General features: G+C 51.8%; 1 protein-coding gene across 2 annotated transcripts in view; it reads left to right on the plus strand.

The window, feature by feature from the left end:
- Positions 1-14,575, plus strand: part of LOC144104875 (uncharacterized) — a 51,826-nt gene extending 37,251 nt beyond the window's left edge. The window contains exons 1-2 of one of the 2 annotated variants that reach the window (XM_077638097.1): positions 3,595-4,006; positions 8,684-14,575. In XM_077638097.1, the coding sequence (XP_077494223.1) occupies positions 3,944-4,006; positions 8,684-9,874 (1,254 nt within the window). In that variant the 5' untranslated portion in view covers positions 3,595-3,943 and the 3' untranslated portion in view covers positions 9,875-14,575. Of the gene's footprint in view, positions 1-3,594; positions 4,007-8,683 lie in introns of those variants that run through there. The other variant, XM_077638098.1, reaches the window with a different exon arrangement.
- The last annotated feature ends 2,695 nt before the right edge of the window (positions 14,576-17,270 follow it).

Consider the following 17,270-nt stretch of genomic DNA (forward strand, 5'->3'; position numbering starts at 1 on the left):
TGATCCGGAGTTCCCGGGTTTGAACCCGACCGCGGCCGCTGCGCTTTTATGGAGGAAAAACGCTAAGGCGCCCGTGTGCTGTGCGATGCGTCAGTGCACGTTAAAGATCCCCAGGTGGTCGAAATTATTCCGGAGCCCTCCACTACGGCACCTCCTTCTTCCTTTCTTCTTCCACTCCCTCCTTTATCCCTTCCCTTACGGCGCGGTTCAGGTGTCCGTCGATATATATGAGACAGATACTGCGCCATTTCCTTTCCACAAAAACCAGTTATTATTATTATTCATGCAAACGCGACTAAAGACGGCAGAGCTGGAGTGTGCTTCGGCCTGCACGGCTGCGTGGCAGCGAACAAGTGCTGCTGCTGCCCGCGAGTCGGAACAGCTTCGCGCTCTTGCGTTTCGCGAAACCCTCGTGAACTGTTCGTTACGGGCACGCGCCAGTTTAGTTGCAGCTTGAGCGTGTCAGCTTTGTCATTGTTCTTGAACCGGAAACGCCGCGTAAACGGAGAACTCGATGCCGCGTGTCCTCTTCTGCTTCCTGTTCCTGCATCGTGGGCAGCCGACTGTGTAGTACGTGGTTCGCGTGTTTGCCGGGAAATTTGCAGATGCGCCCTCGACAACTGTTCGAAGCACGTTCCCGGTTCTGCGGCGTTGGCGAAACTCGAAGGAGTGCATGGGGGAAAAGGGAAGCGAACAAAGGTGCATCGCGCCACGGTGACGTCACGCATGATGTCGGGGCAATGCGCCATGCCAAGCGGTCCGAACACATGTCGGCCACTCTACCTGAGAACGAGGCGACTAATAGCGAACTAACGTTATTATATTTAACACCCTCAGATAGCTCTCGTTGAATCTCGTTTAACGCATTGGTAATCCGAGTTATTTTGATTGTGTTGGAGCCTTGGCGATTTTGCAGTGAGTGCTCCGCACCTGCACCGTGTGACGTCAACGAACGCGGAGTTTCTTACGGCCCGCACAGAGCCGTGCCAACAAAACACACGACGCGCGCTGTGCATTATTACCGTCGGCACACCAGCTGACGCGCATTCGCCGCCTCGAATGCGGAGGACTGACCCTGTTTTTTGGTAAACTCGTATCTCCGGCTGTTCTTGCCTATGCAGTATCAGAATGAGCAGTTCCATGTTATCCGGTGATTGTGGCTGCTGCCGCGGAGCTAACGCATAATCATTTCAAGGCTGGTTTCGTGAAATATTTCCCTCTGCCTTTGCAAATATAGATATTTCAGGCGCCAGTGATGTTTTTCTTACCTACTTTCTTGTCGTCAGTATCCTTTCATTCAGTGAAATTCGATTTCCTTGCAAAATCAAGCTTCAGTGGCTGCAAGCTTTATTTATTAATTAATTTGTTTGTTTATTTATTAGGCATTCCATCGATCCTGTCAGGAACAATATACGAGTGGTGTGAACAGTGGAATACAAATATGCAACAAAAGGCCTGAAAAAAACAAGCAGTCAAAACAGCGTCTATTACTTTATGATTGTCGCTGTTGTGTAGTTGGGTGCGCGTTTTCTTGTTTGTTGGATTATATGTTGGCTTCGATTTTAAGTGATTGATGCGCGTCCGACATTCTAGCGAGCCAACGAGATGCAGGGTAGCGGCCTTCTCCCGATAAACCCGCCTGTTGGAAGTCATATGGGTGTCAAGCCTCGGAGCGTTTTCGGTGGCAGGACCAACCCAGTTCGCACTGGCTGTGTAAGTTCAGCTGAATATTAGTGTCTCTGCGAAATGCCATAGCCTTCGCTTCAGGGCGCCAAGGGCCGACTCCAGTGTGTGATCGGTTGGTGCACGAAGACGGGCGGATTTAGGGATCACCCTTGAAGGTTGGGCGGTGGGCAGCGGCTTGGTTTGAACTGTGCGTTTCTTGTATTTTTTTAGTAGAAAAAAATGGGAATCAGCATGGTATCCCTATGCTGTTGGGGCCCCTTTGTTCTCAGTGGTTTGAATAACAAGTAGTAGTTCCCGTCCTTTCATCCGTGACAAGAGTGTTTGCAACAGAAACGACTTTATTGAGGGGGATAGTACTTAGTTTTCACTGTGTTTTCTTTCTTGTCGTTGGGATGGTCGAGTGTGATTAATGAGGGAATGTGGGGAATTTTTGTCAGCAACAAGAGTTTTGTTTAGATGTTTCACAAATGGCGGCGATGTGGTATGTCAGATTCATTTGCAGCGTACGCTATGCTTTGATGAGTTGACAATTCAGGAGGGGAGATCGGCTCGAAGATGGCTCAAGAGGCATGATAATTTTCCGAGCTTTCGACGCGTTGGCTCTGTCACGCGATGTCCGGCATGTGGCATCTCGAACATGAACAGTCCAGCACTATTTGAAGGTTAATCACGTTATTTCCGTTCAACACGTCCAATAGTGTTTGTTTTTCTCCTGCTCTGACGGTCGCTTAGTCCGTAACGGGCATTACTGTGCAGGAACGAGCAATCGTTCGGCAAGCTAAGCTCGTTTATTCTTTGCAGCCTTCTCGTGAAAATAAACCATTTTAATCGGCGCAAGTTTAATGTGCATTAGTCTGTACGCGTTTGCTCATTGCTGGTAACTTCGGATAGACGTCGTCCTGTCCAGGCGCCGAGTGATTCTTCGTGCTTACCAGTTGCGGATTCACTGGCGTCGTGTAGGGGCGACAGTGTCACTCGCTGTATATGTGGAGACTTCTAAGCACGCACACAGCGAACGGAGAGAACGCATATTCGCGCAAGGCGGAGATCATAACGGGAAGACCTCTCCGCTGCGTGCAGTCTCAAAGCGAGTGGATCGCCTGGTGATGCCACGTGCGTGCGGACCCGGCAGCGTCTGCGACAAGTTGTACGCGGCGGGGACCATACACGGCCGCATTGTTTGTCCCGTGCTGCAAAGAAAACAGCTTGAGAGAAAGCGCAAGGCGCAGCAAGCATCGCCGTCTGCGCCACGGTTGTGGAGTCAAACCACTTGACACGCCTTCTCCCCGGGAACAACCCCCCACCCTGTTCGAGGGATGGCGCGGGGGAAAAAGAAAAAAAAGATAACGGGCACGTACTGGACAGGAGAGGTCGTAAACGAAAATTGGCAATGGCCGAATGAGTGGAGGTGCTGTGCCTAGCTGGCGAGCGAAAATTCAGCTGAGGGAGAAAAAATACAAAAATACGCGCGTCGCCGCGTCCTGCGGTGGGCGCTTGGGTTTTGGTGCGCGGTTGTTATCGCGTAGTTCGTCCGAGCAGACTCCATCTTGGCGCCTGAGTCGGCTCGCCGCTTGTGTTTGCTTCCTCCTCTCGCTTGAGATTGAGCAGGGCTGGCTGATGGTTCTGTTTTGTTGCTTGAGCTCCCCCCATACTCGTGACGTCGTTTGATGCCCTCACTGGAAAAAGCCGTTCCCCTCTCTCACAGCGCCAGCGCCCCGAAGAGAGAAAATGGCGGGTGGGGGGGGGCGTTGAGGAGCGCGGAGGGGGATGGCAGCGTCCCTTTCTCTCTTGTCTACGTGTTTGAATTCCGCCGTGCGTCCCCATTGGTCGGCGCGGGCGCGAAGCTCCGCCTACTCGGCGCCATGACGTCACGCCGCGTCCGCCACATTGAAAAGTTGGTTACGCTCTCGGGCGGCCGAGAAAACTCGCTCCAGCGCGCGGCTGGCGTTGAGCGGCTACGGACGCGTGTGCGTGCTGTGTGTCGGGCCGCCAGCAGCGACGACAACGAGGGAAGTGTGTCGTGTGAGTGTTTTGTCCGCTGGAAGAAGAGCTGGCCTGTGTGGCGGCGGCCCCCCCTCGCGCGTCGGAGCGACGACGAAACGAACGACACAAGACAAGACGTGTAGCGCGCCCTGGCCGAAGGACGTGGATTTTGTGCTGTCGCTTCGGCGCGCGCGCGGACTGAGTTTCGAGTAGCCGTCGTCCGCGGACCCAGGCGAAGGAGCGCGGTGTTCGAGCACAGAGGGCAGCAGACGACATGAGCGCAGCCATGGTTACCTCATTCTTCAACGACTACAGTCCCAATGTTATGTACGGAAAGGTAGGCGAACGAGGATATTGTGCCGTTCTTCGCGCTATGTGTTCTGTTGTTACGGTCGGATTTCGGGCGATCAGTGGTTTCGTCTTGATGTAGAGGAATGCGAGCTTTCGACTCGAGGCGCCAGGCGGCTTTCATCCGTGCCTATTGACAGCGAGCATTCGTAATAGGCCCATAAAACGCTCGAGACACGAGTTTCTTACCCGGCATTGTCCGTACACGACCGTAACTTGTGCTGTTTGGCAAGGAAGGGCGCGCGTTCACAGCGCGCTCGGTCGGAACCACCTGTTGCTACGTGCGCTCTCCCAACGCCACTTGTTGTCGCGGGGTTCGGAGCGCGGCCTGGCGAAGCCTCTCGAATGTTCGGGGAGATTTCGGACCGCAGCGTAGGCTTTCCGACGAACGGGGTCTCGGCTTCCGTTCCATGGGTCGATTCCCAAACTTTTTCCCTCCGTTTTGGATCTCCTCGTGAACGCCCTTCGTGCCGCGGTTGTGTGGAAAGCTTGCCCGTGGCCGCCTCGTAAGCGTTTCGGCTTTTCAGTCTGCAACGAAGTTCAGCACTGATAAGTCGTTCAGTTGATATGGTTTCCAAGCATTGTCAGTGCTGCCGAACATTGTTTTCGTTGCCTTTGAGCTCGCATCTTGTTGCGGTAATAAGGGAGTAATTACTCATTGCCATCCACCCAAGCACAGCCATATGCCTATAAAGAAAAGCTATACAGCTTTCTCAGAAACTTCGCAGGTAAAGAAAAATTTGTCCTGGTCCGGGGTTCGAACCCGGTACCACCGCTCCACCGGATCAGTCGCTCTACCAACTGAGCTAACCGGGACGGCAAGCTTATGGTAGGGCGAGAGAGAATTGATCAATAACTCGAAGTGGGAACGGTGTTGGTCAATTCGCTCTCGCCCTACCATAAGCTTGCCGTCCCGGTTATGGATGGATGGATGGATACGGCTGAACACTTTAAATCGGGCGGTGGCTCCAGCCACCTAGCCATGTCTTGTGAAATTTTACTCCTGTCTTGCTTTTAGCCACCAATCGGATAACCTTCGCTTGGTTACTTCTAACCTCTTAAAATCCACTTTCATCCCTAAACCCCAATGCCTTGGGTAAGTCAGCCCCGCTGCCTTCCACTGTAGGGTGAAGCCCTTTGCGGAAAAGTATCAAGTGTTCAGCCGTTTCCGCACGCCTCTCCGCACGCAACGCACAAAGTGTCTATCTCATGGTACCTGACTCTATGCGTCCTAGTCCGGAAAACTGCAGTCCTGGCCTCAAACAACAAAGAGCTTCCCCTACAATTGTCATAGATATTTTCTTTGACAATTTCCTGTTTAAAGGTCCGGTATGTTCCCAGTGCCGATTTCGTCAGCATCCCTGTTTTCCACAAAGCTCTCTCTGTTTCTTTAACCTTTTTCTTAACCGATAATTGCTGATTTGCCTAGCTCAGTTGGTAGAGCGACTGCTCCGGTGAGGCGGCGGTCCCGCGCAGGGCAAATTTTTCTTTACCTGCGAAGTTTCTGAGAAAGCTGTATATATTTCCTTTGTGTCCGTATGACTGCGCTTGAGTGGATGGAAATGAGTAATTACTCTTTTATCACAAATTTGCTCCACCCTGGGAGAGGGAAGTAAACATCATCGCTGCTGTATTCCCTTAACGCTTAGGGATAGAAAACATGGGGCTCAGGGCCGGCGAATGAGTACTGTCGCAAGAATCGGAACTGACTTTGCACTAGGTTTTGTTTTTAAGGAGGTACCTCTCTACTCTTTGTCTGAGGGCTCTTTAAATTAAACAAAGAGGATACTTAAAGAAATGATCTGCACAAATAGAAAACGAATGCACCACAATAAGAGCACAAAACCGACTGAACAGCGAACAGCTTAGGGTTTAAGTATTGTGGGTGCTTGTTTGTATGAACGGAACGACTAATCTGGCGTGACGCTTTGATCATTTGTTTCACTGCTTCGATAAAGTACTGTAAATGTTCCGAGTTTGCGGTGCTTTTTTGTTTCAGGGCTCAAATATTTCGCGCGCAGCCATCCCAGTAGGCAGGCCGCGTACAGGCGCGCCAAGTAGGACGCGCCAAGGACTCCTTCCGCTGCCGTCGGCCCACACGCCGAGAGCGGTCGCCTTTTTGCCGCAGCTGCGACGAGTCATTCGGGCCGGGAAAAAGAGAAGGCCTCCTCCTGTGCGCGCAGACCTTCCTGGAAAAGTAGCGAACAGGCGCGTTGTTCGCCGCCTCCGATGAAAGTGCGACGTTTCTGGCCGCGCCGAACGTCGGCTCTTTTTCTGCGCAGCCGTCCTGGAGAACTGGTTTCCCGCCTCTGGGGACCACCTCTCCGAGAAAGCGCCCAACTCCATTCGGAAAAGAGATCTTTCGCGCTCGTCGTTAGTTCTGTCCGCTCTCTCTTCCCAATTTTTGGTTTTCCTATTCCAGCGCCAACGATGGCTGCTGGGATCCGGTTCCAGACGCGAGCGCGCGTACGTGATCTGGCCTCGAAAGCCTGCTACGTCACGCGTGCGCCTATTCACAAGGGCTCTGAGACGCCGCAGCAGCACGTTCGACCGCAGTTCGGTTTGCCTGGTTTTTCTTGTCGGAATGCTCTGGAGAATCTCGCTGAGGGGGGCGGAGATTCGGCGACCTTTCGCAGTCGTCTCTGCGTGGTCGCTCCTTCTGTGCACAGTGAGGCAGCTGTGGCCTTTTCCGATCGCGAAGCTGGCTCTGCGCGGTAGAACAGCGGTGGGGATCTCGGAGGGGGTGTGGTGGTGCAGTGGAAGCGTCCACTTGGAATTGAAGACACCTCAGAATGGCTGGAACACCCGCTAGACTAGGACAGTTTCCGAAGAGTCCTCACGAAGGAATCCGCAAGGCCCACCCTTTGCAGGAACCAAGAAGGCCGCGGACTTGAAAATTCTCGTGCTTATAATGTCTTTGTGGATTGGCGTTTCGTTTCCGTAGCACGGAGCATAGTGTGTGACGATCATGAATGTAGGCACTGCGGACTGTGTCCGGCTGTAGCAGTCACCTAGAGTGACATCGCGGGGGATTAAACACGACGTCACAACGGTCGGGCGAAGCCATTAGCTGGTAGGCAGGCCCGCTTTGCGACGGAGAAACGCGAGCCCTTTCGCTGGCCAGACAGCGAGAGACGACAGCGGTTGAGGAGAGACGAATCGCCGTAGGTGCGCGCCTCACTTTCTCCCGATGGACGGCGTTTTCCGCCTCGGGTGCCGATGCCGTCGGCCTGGATGGAGCCTGGTGCACGACGACGGCGTCCCTTGGTCGTGCAGACACGCTTCTTCGCCCGCGGTGCGTTACCGCGCCGGTGGGCTTCTTCTTTGTGGCCCCCTTTTTTCCTCCCATTTGCGGGCAGTCCCAATTTTAGGTCTCGCCGCCGAAGTGGGTCAGGATAGCCCCGCTCCGCGTGAGCCTGTTTCGTGGGGCTTCTCTCTCTTCTTCTTTTCGCGTGTGTTATATTTGCGTGCCTCTTTTTCCTCGAGCGACTGCTGCTGCTGCTTATAGTTACCGTTGGCGATCGTTGCTGCCTTTTCCTCCCATCGCTGCCTCGGAATGGCTTGCCAGTGAAAGCCGCGCACTGACACTGTTGCGAGCCAATGAGGTCGTTGGCAAGCTGGCGGGGAAAACTGTTTCATAAAAACCATTTCGTGGGAGGTACTCTGGTGCCACCGTCTGTTGGTTTCTTTACGCCTTTGTTGCGTTCGCTTGTCGCCGAGCGCCTTGAAGTGCCGTGAATCGTGTCTCGTTGCGTGCACAGCCGAAGCTTCGCAAGTCACGTGCTGGCTGACGTTCATAAATTTCTATATCTCCGTAGACCAATTTTTGGCGTGGATGGTCTCGAGGGGCCCGTATCCGACGGCGCTGACTCCTGAATGCTTTGAAAATAAGGTTAAACTTTATGCGCTCGCAGTGTTGTGAATGGAGTAATAAAATTTATTTCAGGCGTTTTACTTTCATCAGAAACGATGACGGTGAAACCAGGCAGAAAGTAGTCTCCACAGCCTGAGCCCTCTGCTAAGCGGCGGCGTCATCGCGGAAAACAGTCGCGTCCTCACTGCAGCTGGTCTCGGGCACATACGGATAGATGATGTGCGGCTGCTGCTGGGCATAAATTAGAAAGGGCGGGAAAAAGAAAAGCCCGCGCCGCCGTTTGGCACAATGGGCTGTACTGCAGGACAAAAATTATGGTGGGAGAATGAAAAATAAAGGGCCCGTACCACTAAGTAAAACGGCCTTCGCAGTGTGCGCACTTGTCCGGGACGTACAGGTGTCGTTTTGTGCTTCGTGGGAGCACGGACAGTGGTTTCTTGTGTGTTTCAAAAAGGAAACAGTGCAAGTCAAATGTAGAGTGGCACTTTGGACTAGTTGGCAACGAACAAGCGCATGTGTTGTCATATGTAAGACGTGCGCTGCTTAGTTAGGTTGACAAGGACAGAATTAGACAACATGAACGGTTAAGCGCAATCTATCAACTGAGACTTGTCAACCTAAGCATTGCATATGATCATGTTGCATTTTATTTCTGTCGTCCTAGATCGTTGCCTCCTCAAGCGGCCAGATCGCAGCCCCACGGGACTGGGTAGTGTTTACTTGCGGCCGTGCTCACTACTCGACCACTGCATGGCGTGCTGACCGAGCCATTCTCCTCTCTCTCTCTCGCAGAACGGCGGCAACTTCGCGGCGGCAGCGTCCCGGGGTCCGCAGCAGGTGCTGGAGTCGCGCCGGCACTCGTCGTCCAGCGTGGCGGGCCACGGGATGCACCACCACGGCGTGCCGCCGCTGCGCCGCTCCACGTCGTCGGTGACGCCGGTCGTGCTGCGGACGACGTCGCCCAAGCCTTGCCGGATGCCCCCCGTGCAGGGAGCCCCCGCCGGAGGCATGGTGAGCGCGGCGGCCCTCGTGGCGCGCACCGACCACCGCAAGCTGGACCGCAGCTACAGCGAGCCCGTCGACCGGAGGGCCTCGCTGGGCGCCGTGCCGCCCACGGCTTCGCCCATCTCGGCGGCGGCGACGCCGACGAGCCCGCCGCCGGCGCAGAACTCGAGCCGCTACAAGACGGAGCTGTGCCGGCCCTTCGAGGAGAGCGGCACCTGCAAGTACGGCGACAAGTGCCAGTTCGCGCACGGCGGCCACGAGCTGCGCACGCTGGCCAGGCACCCCAAGTACAAGACCGAGCTGTGCCGCACGTTCCACACGACGGGCTTCTGCCCGTACGGGCCGCGCTGCCACTTCATCCACAACTCGGACGAGTCGCGCAAGAACCTGCTCAACAACATCAACGGCAGCAGTGGCCAGCCCGCCGCGGTGCCTGTGCAGGCCCGGCCCAAGGCGCTCTCCGTGGGCAGCTTCGGGAGCCTCGGCTCGGCCGGCGACCTGTCGCCGCCGTCCAGCCCCATGTACGACGACCCGTTCTCCGGCGGCAGCTTCACGCCCAACTCGACCACCTGCAACACGGCCTTCTCCTTCTCGCAAGACTTCGCCACGCTCGTGGCCGCAAACGCGCTCAAGGGGCCCAACGCGCCGTCGCCCGGGGTCTCGTCCGGCGGAGTGGGCGGCTTCCACCACGGCTTCGGCGGCTCGCAGCCCGCGCTGGCCGCAGCCATGAGCCCGTTCTCGGCGCTGTCGCTGCCCGACACCAGCGCGTTCCCGTTCCCCGCGCTGGTCGGGACTGGCGGCGCGCACCGCGGCGCCATCATCGAGGGCCCGCCGTCGCCCGTCGACTCGCTCGGCTCCGAGCTGGACACGATGAGTGTCAACGGGGGCGGCGGCTCGCCGGCGCCGGGCTCGTGCAGCTCTCCACTGTCCAGGCTGCCCATCTTCAACCGGCTCGCCAATGGCCGGGACTCCGACTGAGCGGCGGCTTTGAAGGCGGCCCCGTATTTTCTCTCTGTTTTGTTTTCGCTTAGAAGGTAACGAGCTTGTGGTGGTACCAAGCAGGGAGTAGCCTGCTTTGTATGAAACCCTTTGACCCTTCCCTTATCCCAGGATCCTGTGTCTGCCACACCATTCACATGTGCTACACGCAGTAGTCAAAAGAGCCTCAACTGCCCACTAGTGTTTGGTCGGCGGGGAGGGCAAGCTATAATCGCAGCTTTCTCGCATGTAACATTGACGAAAGCTTGTACAGCACTGATGTGATCAGGGATTCTAACTTCTCATGCGCAACCATTGTTCATCAATCACGTTTTTTAAATATAAGTTAACCCTGGCGCAAGCACCGATTAGCGGGTTATATAGACTGGTGGAAGATTGATTCTTCAGAGCCTGCTGTCGCCTGTCTTCAGCCCTTTTTTGTTTCTCAAGCATGGTTTTCTGGCAGAAAGCATTGTCACAATCGTGTCGAGAAAACGTCTTCACCTATTTATTATATGTGCTCATGAACGAGTTCTTTGGTACAACCGCCCCCCTGTCTGGCACAAAACACCGTGGTGGCAGTTCAGCTCAAGTTGTGCTTCCCCAGTGGGCTTCAAGTGAAAGCATTTATTAGCTCAGTGTCTGTCGCTCGCTCAGTCATGAAAGCGATTTGCTGTTCAAACCAACATGAGGCAAACGTTCCATATAAGGCCTTGCTGGGGAGCACTGGCTTTCTTTAAGTTTGGGCATTTTGGGTGGCAGCACAGGCCTGGGCCTGCCATTTCAGTGTTTATTTAGTTTGTTTTTTTTTTATGTGTGTATGTGTGTGTGCTAATAATTTTATTATTACAAATATTTAATGGCACACTGCTCAAGTCCTGAGGACCAAGCTCCCTGAAACATGAATGTGTGAAGAACTCGACAAACCAACAGAACAGGAGCCACCAATGTCAACCGTGCTTCTATAGTCCAATACATGTTTGCCATAATATAGCCTAGCTATACACATCTGCATCACGTCTCTTTCTGAACTTTGTAAGCAGAGACTCGAGAAAATTTATGAAGATGTGGCATTTTTCTGTGCCTGTGCAGTGAGTAACCTGGTTTAGATTCTTGTCGGTTTTGCTTTTTCGTACCATTCCTTGCTCGCGAAAGGTAATCGCTGCTTTTGGTATGCTTTCTTGAGCTGCAGATGCACTCCATGGACAGTGCACATTTTTGTTACGTTTGTTTAACTAGGCCAGATGATGGTCTTAGTTTGTCATAACCTAATCGCTGAAGAAGAAAAAGCTTACCTTCTGGCTGAGCATCACCATAGTGCCTTCTTATGTTGTTTGGGTCAAGAGATACACAGGCTTACAAAGTTCTGTTTTATTCTGTGTGCTACTCCTTTGCAGGTTTTACGAATTATTGAGTGTGCTTGTGTTGTTCTCCTCGCCTTTCCATTCTTTCTGATATCTGTCGTATTTATTTGATTATTAATTATAATATTATATTAATTATTATTATTATATTATGCATTGTACACTATGTCATCGACTCTGTGAAATCGTGAGAAGCAAAACATGTTTGCAGTCAGCAGGACATCCATCTGGTTCTTGTTTTCCTTTTTTCTTTCTTTGGTACTAAAATAAGCAGCTTTCACATTTTCTGTTGTGTTAGCTTCACTCAGCCAGCTGAGTGCATTCGGTGTCAGATTGGTGATTGAGTCTACCCCACCTTTCCTGCTGGGCTTTGTACATAGGCAATAGTGGAAAAGGACCATCTGTGCTGTCAGCAAAGGTCCTCAATCTTTCAGCACTCTTCCCCATGCTGCGACCACCGAAAGGAGTACCTTGCCCTTCTTTGCTTGGGCCGCAGTCAAACTGTACTGCTTACGGCTCTTGGTGATTTTCTACCACCGTGCAAGGGTTCTTCTTTTTTCATTGATTTTTTTTCTCCTCTTTCGTATGAGGCTCAGTTGATGCCCACATGTTTGCTCTTCATTCAAGCTGCCGTTGTCCGTTTTTTTGGTTCCAAGTGAATTCTTGCGTGTACTTTTGTATTTAATGAGAATTTAATTTATTTATTGACATTGAGGCATTCGTTGCCTTCTCTATTTTCGTATTCAACCTAGGTTCGAAGCTACGTCGCAAAAAGGCGAGCCAGTTTCTCTCACTCTCCGCCCTTTGAGTCCGCACTGACACACACCACGCGGCACATATCTGCCTTCCAAAGCACACATTGGGGGGAAGAATACGCATCCTCTATTGTAATGCTACTCTCGAGAACAGTGCATCGAGGGTTTGTTATTTTCATGATTAGGAAGAGGTATTTGGATTGAAGGGCAATAAACACAAGACTTGGTCGGGTTTTGACCATTTAAGACTGGCGCTGCCATAATCCGTGGAGCTTTGCTGCAAGTGGGGCCTCTCGGAGCTGCTTTACACTTGCTTTTACTTGGGTACCAGAGTGTGACTGTCAGTCACCTACATACTTGTTCAAAGAATTATTTATGTGATGGGAAATGGTAAAACAAACGTGCAGTCTTCCACTGATCTAGTGCCTTTGCAGTAGAGGTTTGTCATTCATGTGCCTCGTTGTCTTGTGCAAATCATCACAACTCGTTATTTAAGACTTGCATTGTAGAGTTTAGGTTATCAAGTGACAAGACAGATACACATTGTTCAAAGTAGAGACACACAAACTTGACAGGTACACATTGTACGAGATCTCAGCTCCAGTAAGACGCAGGATTGCAAGTGGGCCTCTTCCTCTCGCCGTACTTTTCCTGCCCTTTTGCCTTCACAGTCGCAGTGATAAGGTTGCCACTGTTAGCACAGTTACCATGGTTCGTATACTGCCTTTATGCGCATTTGTTGAAAGCATTCTAGAGCACCTAGGTACGTCTACTGTTAACGCCTCAGGTTGAAATTTTACTGTGCATTGAATATTTCTTTTAGTTTCTAGAAATTGTGTGATAAGTCAAAAACAGCATAAGGAAACTTGTCCTGCCATGTTGGAAACTGGTGAAATTATTTAGTGGCACTGACTGCAATGCAACTATGCCAGGCTGCAATTTGTGCAGGGCAGCCTGGCCGCAGTACCTAGACTATGCTATGGATGTGGTGCATACTCGCTGTTGTCCGCGTAATTCTAGTTGCGCTGCCACTCTCCTTGCTACTTCAGAGGTGGTCAGCAGCACCGTGGCCTTTTTAGCAGCGTATGGGTCGCTGTGTTTGTGATTCCGTTTGTCGGTGGTGCTGGGTGCCCAAGTTCTGGTTGAGCAACGGTAGTGGCATCCCTGCCACGGCTCCTGAAAAAATGTGCTTAATTGGTGCGCTATCAATACAGCATGCAAGATTTTGACGGGGGCTACTCACGCTATGAGCTGAAGTTCAAAGTTGGGCAGAAACCAGAACGTCTAGCAAAAATTACAGGCATGGTGGCCACACGTAGGCTGTTATTGGCCGACATTCAGTGTTAGACAGTTGTAGCCCGGTTGAGTGCAGGTCTGTATCCTTGCACTTGTCGCCACGTGGAAGGAGCCATTGCGGGGACCGTTCGGCAAGCAGTGCGTCTCGTCAGCAGCTGGCTATTTCCGATCGTGACTCGCAGGAGCACCGCTTGGCGCACTGGACTCGTTAGCAGTGCCATTCCAAATGCAGTGGGGATCTCAAAATGTGCCGCGGTGCACCGTTTCAGGGTGATTCATGGAACAGAGAAACGCGGTTTCCCGCTGAGAGGCAAACTTAGAAAGCAACAAACCTATCGGATGCACTAATTGTGATAGCTTCCCTCGTTCCCCGACCTCCCAGAACGAGTTACAGGGGAGAGGGTCACTTGCCCCGAGATCAAGTACCGCAGATCACACTGCTCTTTCGCCAGCGTTGCCTGTCTGCACCACTGGTCTGGGCCGAGGAACGCTTCCCTGCTTTGAAACGTGATGCTTGGTGTGTCCGTGGCCACCCGTCACGATCTTGTCCTTCGGTTCTCCCCCGAGGCTTCCCCTGCATTATCTACCGAAAGTGCCTTCCATCATCTCTCTCTTGTACCTTCTCGCCAGTGGACCAGACTGGGCGCATCGCGCGGCCTCTTGCATTCGCTTCCTCCCTTGAAAGAGCTGTGCCACCGAGTGTTTTTTCTTCGTACAAGGACCAAGTGCGCATTTCACGGCTCAGCCCAATTTCTAGGTCTGTGCAGACTCAGCATTCCTAACGAATGACGACTCATGGCGCCCCCTCTAGGCGTCCCAGCGCGACGTTCTCTTGTTCGTTGCAGTTCTTGCATTCTGGACTAACGTTCACGCGGCGCGGTTTTCTGCACCCGGGAACTGTACTGTTGTACCAAACGCCTCGCCTTCAGAAAGAGCGCCCCGTTTCCAAGTGGCCTTAACCGCATTTGCAGTTCGGAGTATGGATATTATACTAGTGCATATATATATATAGACATATATATTTTGTACAAAGCAAAAAGAACTCAAATTCTATATTGTTGGCTTCTCCCTCCTTTTTATTGCTTTTTTTTTTGTGCATGTGCCTTTGTTGGTTTGTTTCAGAACGATATAAACAATGACAAAAATGCGACCAACTTCAAAATGACAAAAAAACCTAGACTTTGTATTCTGAAGAGATTTGTTTTTACTTGTGTATGTGTGTGTGTGTGTCAGGAGACCTTAATGGATTTTGAGAGAGACAAATACAAGATGTTTAAGTTATTAAACCGTTGTGTCGTGTCATGTTTCTTTCGCGTCGGCGGATGCATGTCTGTCTCTGCCAGCTCCTTCGAAGGAGTCTTGCTGGGCTGCTGACAAAAAATCAATGTCGCAGCCGTGCGACGTTCAGTCGCCATTTGAATTTTTAAGTCTGCGTTGTCCTCAGCCTTCACGCACGGATCTGGGACTCTGTGCTCGCTGATAGCACGGTAGGTGTTTTATGTCAAGAGCACAGGCCACGAGGATATCAAAAGCGCCAGCGAAGAATCTCAGATTACCTTCGTGCTCAATTATATCTAGGAGTTGGACTTTTCGGCTTTTAATTTTCGAAAATTCGGCGGACTTATTTCCCTGTTTATTTCAAAACGCGTTTTTTTTTTTTTCGGTGAATATTATTATCTAGATATGATTTTTTTGTTTTTATCGGCGAAATATTAATCCCTCTGTGCGGTTAAAAGTGGCATAGAGTATGCATTAACCTTTTCTTTTTTCAAACCAGCCGCTCATGTATCAGTACGTACCACATAAATGGTAGTTTTAAGAGCTGTATTTGTCGAAGAAAGTCGTACAGGACAGAGCACCCTATGCTCCGCGTGCTGAAGCAGCGATGGAACTCCTGCTGAACCGTCGCTTCGTGCCGTTAATGCATGGTTTCGCGTTGACAAGTTTTCAGTGTCCTTACATGCAGCGGTAAAACGTACTTAAAGAAGCGACGGCCCCAAGTCGGTGGTGATCCTGAGCAGTCGGTACTACGCTAGCCAATCCAATAGCGCTTAGCTAACTGGTTGAGCATTCCTATCTGCAACGGCGTGTGAGTTCGCAGATAACTCACTGTACTAAATTCCTCGGATACCTTTGTCTCGCCACGTTCCTGGTTCCAACATTTTCCTCGTTTTGTGCATGCTGTATCCGCTGGGTAGCGAGGCAGCACTGCTATGAACTTTTTTCCGAGAACACGCGTTGCGTAGTATTTTGATCGCAATAGTACATTAATCTGTTGGACCTGCCGACAAAATCAATAGACCTGACCGGGAGTGCAAAGCAATCGCCAGCGTGTGCTTTGTGACAGCCTAAACAAACGAAGCAGAGGGTTTCCTGATTTACACCTCGGGCCTTGCGGTTGCTGTCGTACATTTGAAAAGTGCGCTGATGTCAGCAAGAAGGGCGGCCAGCCGACTCGTGAAATTAACGAGGCAGATAAGGTGACATGTGCTTTTCATTTATTTACTCTCGGGGGCCGATTGGCGTTACAGAGAGGATTGGGTGATTAACAAAAAAAAATACATGCGTAGTAGAGATATTAATGAAGATATAGCGCAGACTTGAAGGCGTCGGGTGCGATGAGGAACACAAAACCGTCAATCGCCCTCTCCCATAGAGAGACGCAGTATCTGCGGTCGCAATGAAACTTGATCACGCATTCTTGAAGTCTGTCCCTGGGATAGACCTATTCCGCCTGGCATCTCTCAGTACACATTTGGAAGAAGAGCTTCGTATGTTTTGATAGACTTTGGCCATTGCAGCTCCGCACAAAGTGGTAGGGATTAACACTAAACCTCAGCGGTGCCATGGCAGGAATGCTTGCACAGAAGAGCTACAAAATTAATGGCCCACCAGTATTCCCGCACCTGTGAAGAAGCACCGCAGGTTTTTCTTTCTTTCAAAGCGTCGTAGGATCGCTGCCTGTATTTTTTTCATTTCCGTGGCAGTGCGGCTGGATGGTTATGGATGCTTATGACGCAGAGGATGTGCGAGGTCACCACCTTCGCTCCGGAGTCGGCTAATCAACTCCACGCACTGAGCTTCTTCGCACAGCCGGGCTGCCAGCGGACGACAACCGGTGCTTCCCAGAAACAGCCGTCTTCTTTCTCGCCGTGCGTTGCTTGTCAGCGTACGCGGCTGTAAGAATTGCGACAGCGCCGGGGAGAAAGCAAAGCTGCTGCGCACAATGCAGCATCCATAACTGTCGCGGCGGCTACCGGTGCAGCAGCAGAGGCTAATGCGGCCTCTCCCTCTTGGAGAGAGTGCGCCGACGCTGCGGGCACTGCTTGCGCGCACGTGCCAGCTGGGACCGGCAGCTAGCTTAACACAGGATCCTAATGAGCGTACTTTTTGAGATAAGGTACTTCGAGCAAGGCATGCCGATAAGGTACTACACGCTTCCGTTGGGACGAGTCTTCATGGAGCCGGCTCGGGCCTCTGTCTGTTGGTTACTCATGCCCGAGATCAGAAAGGCACCTTTGCACTCAGTGAGCGATTTATACTTTTGTAAATAGTGCGTAAGCCCTCCCCTGTTCTTTCTCGCTATCACTCCCCCCTGAACTTCTTGCTATCCGCTACCCTTATTTCCGCCGGCCGCAGCTCGGGTGCTAAAGATATCAGATAGCAATTACCGCGGCTGGCAAAATCTTTTCCTTCCTTTTTGTATTTTTGTTGAAAAACCCCTTCTACCCACCGAGCGAGAGCAGGTGCGAAATTCCCCAAGGGCAACTGCCTATTTCCAAATTCTGTATTTGTACATGGTATATATTACTCCCTACTTATTTGTTACTATCGCTCCCCCCTTTCTTTCCCTCCCCCTGTCCTTTTATTCCCGCCAGCCGCAGCTCAGGTTCCGATGGCAGATGTCGCGGCTAGCAACATTATTTTTCGCTTGCATTGTTACTTTATTAATAAGCAGCCACTAACAACAACTGCCTCGTT

The sequence above is a fragment of the Amblyomma americanum genome, chromosome 9, assembly GCF_052857255.1.
Source record: "Amblyomma americanum isolate KBUSLIRL-KWMA chromosome 9, ASM5285725v1, whole genome shotgun sequence".
In the NCBI taxonomy this organism is placed as follows: Eukaryota; Metazoa; Arthropoda; class Arachnida; order Ixodida; family Ixodidae; genus Amblyomma; species Amblyomma americanum.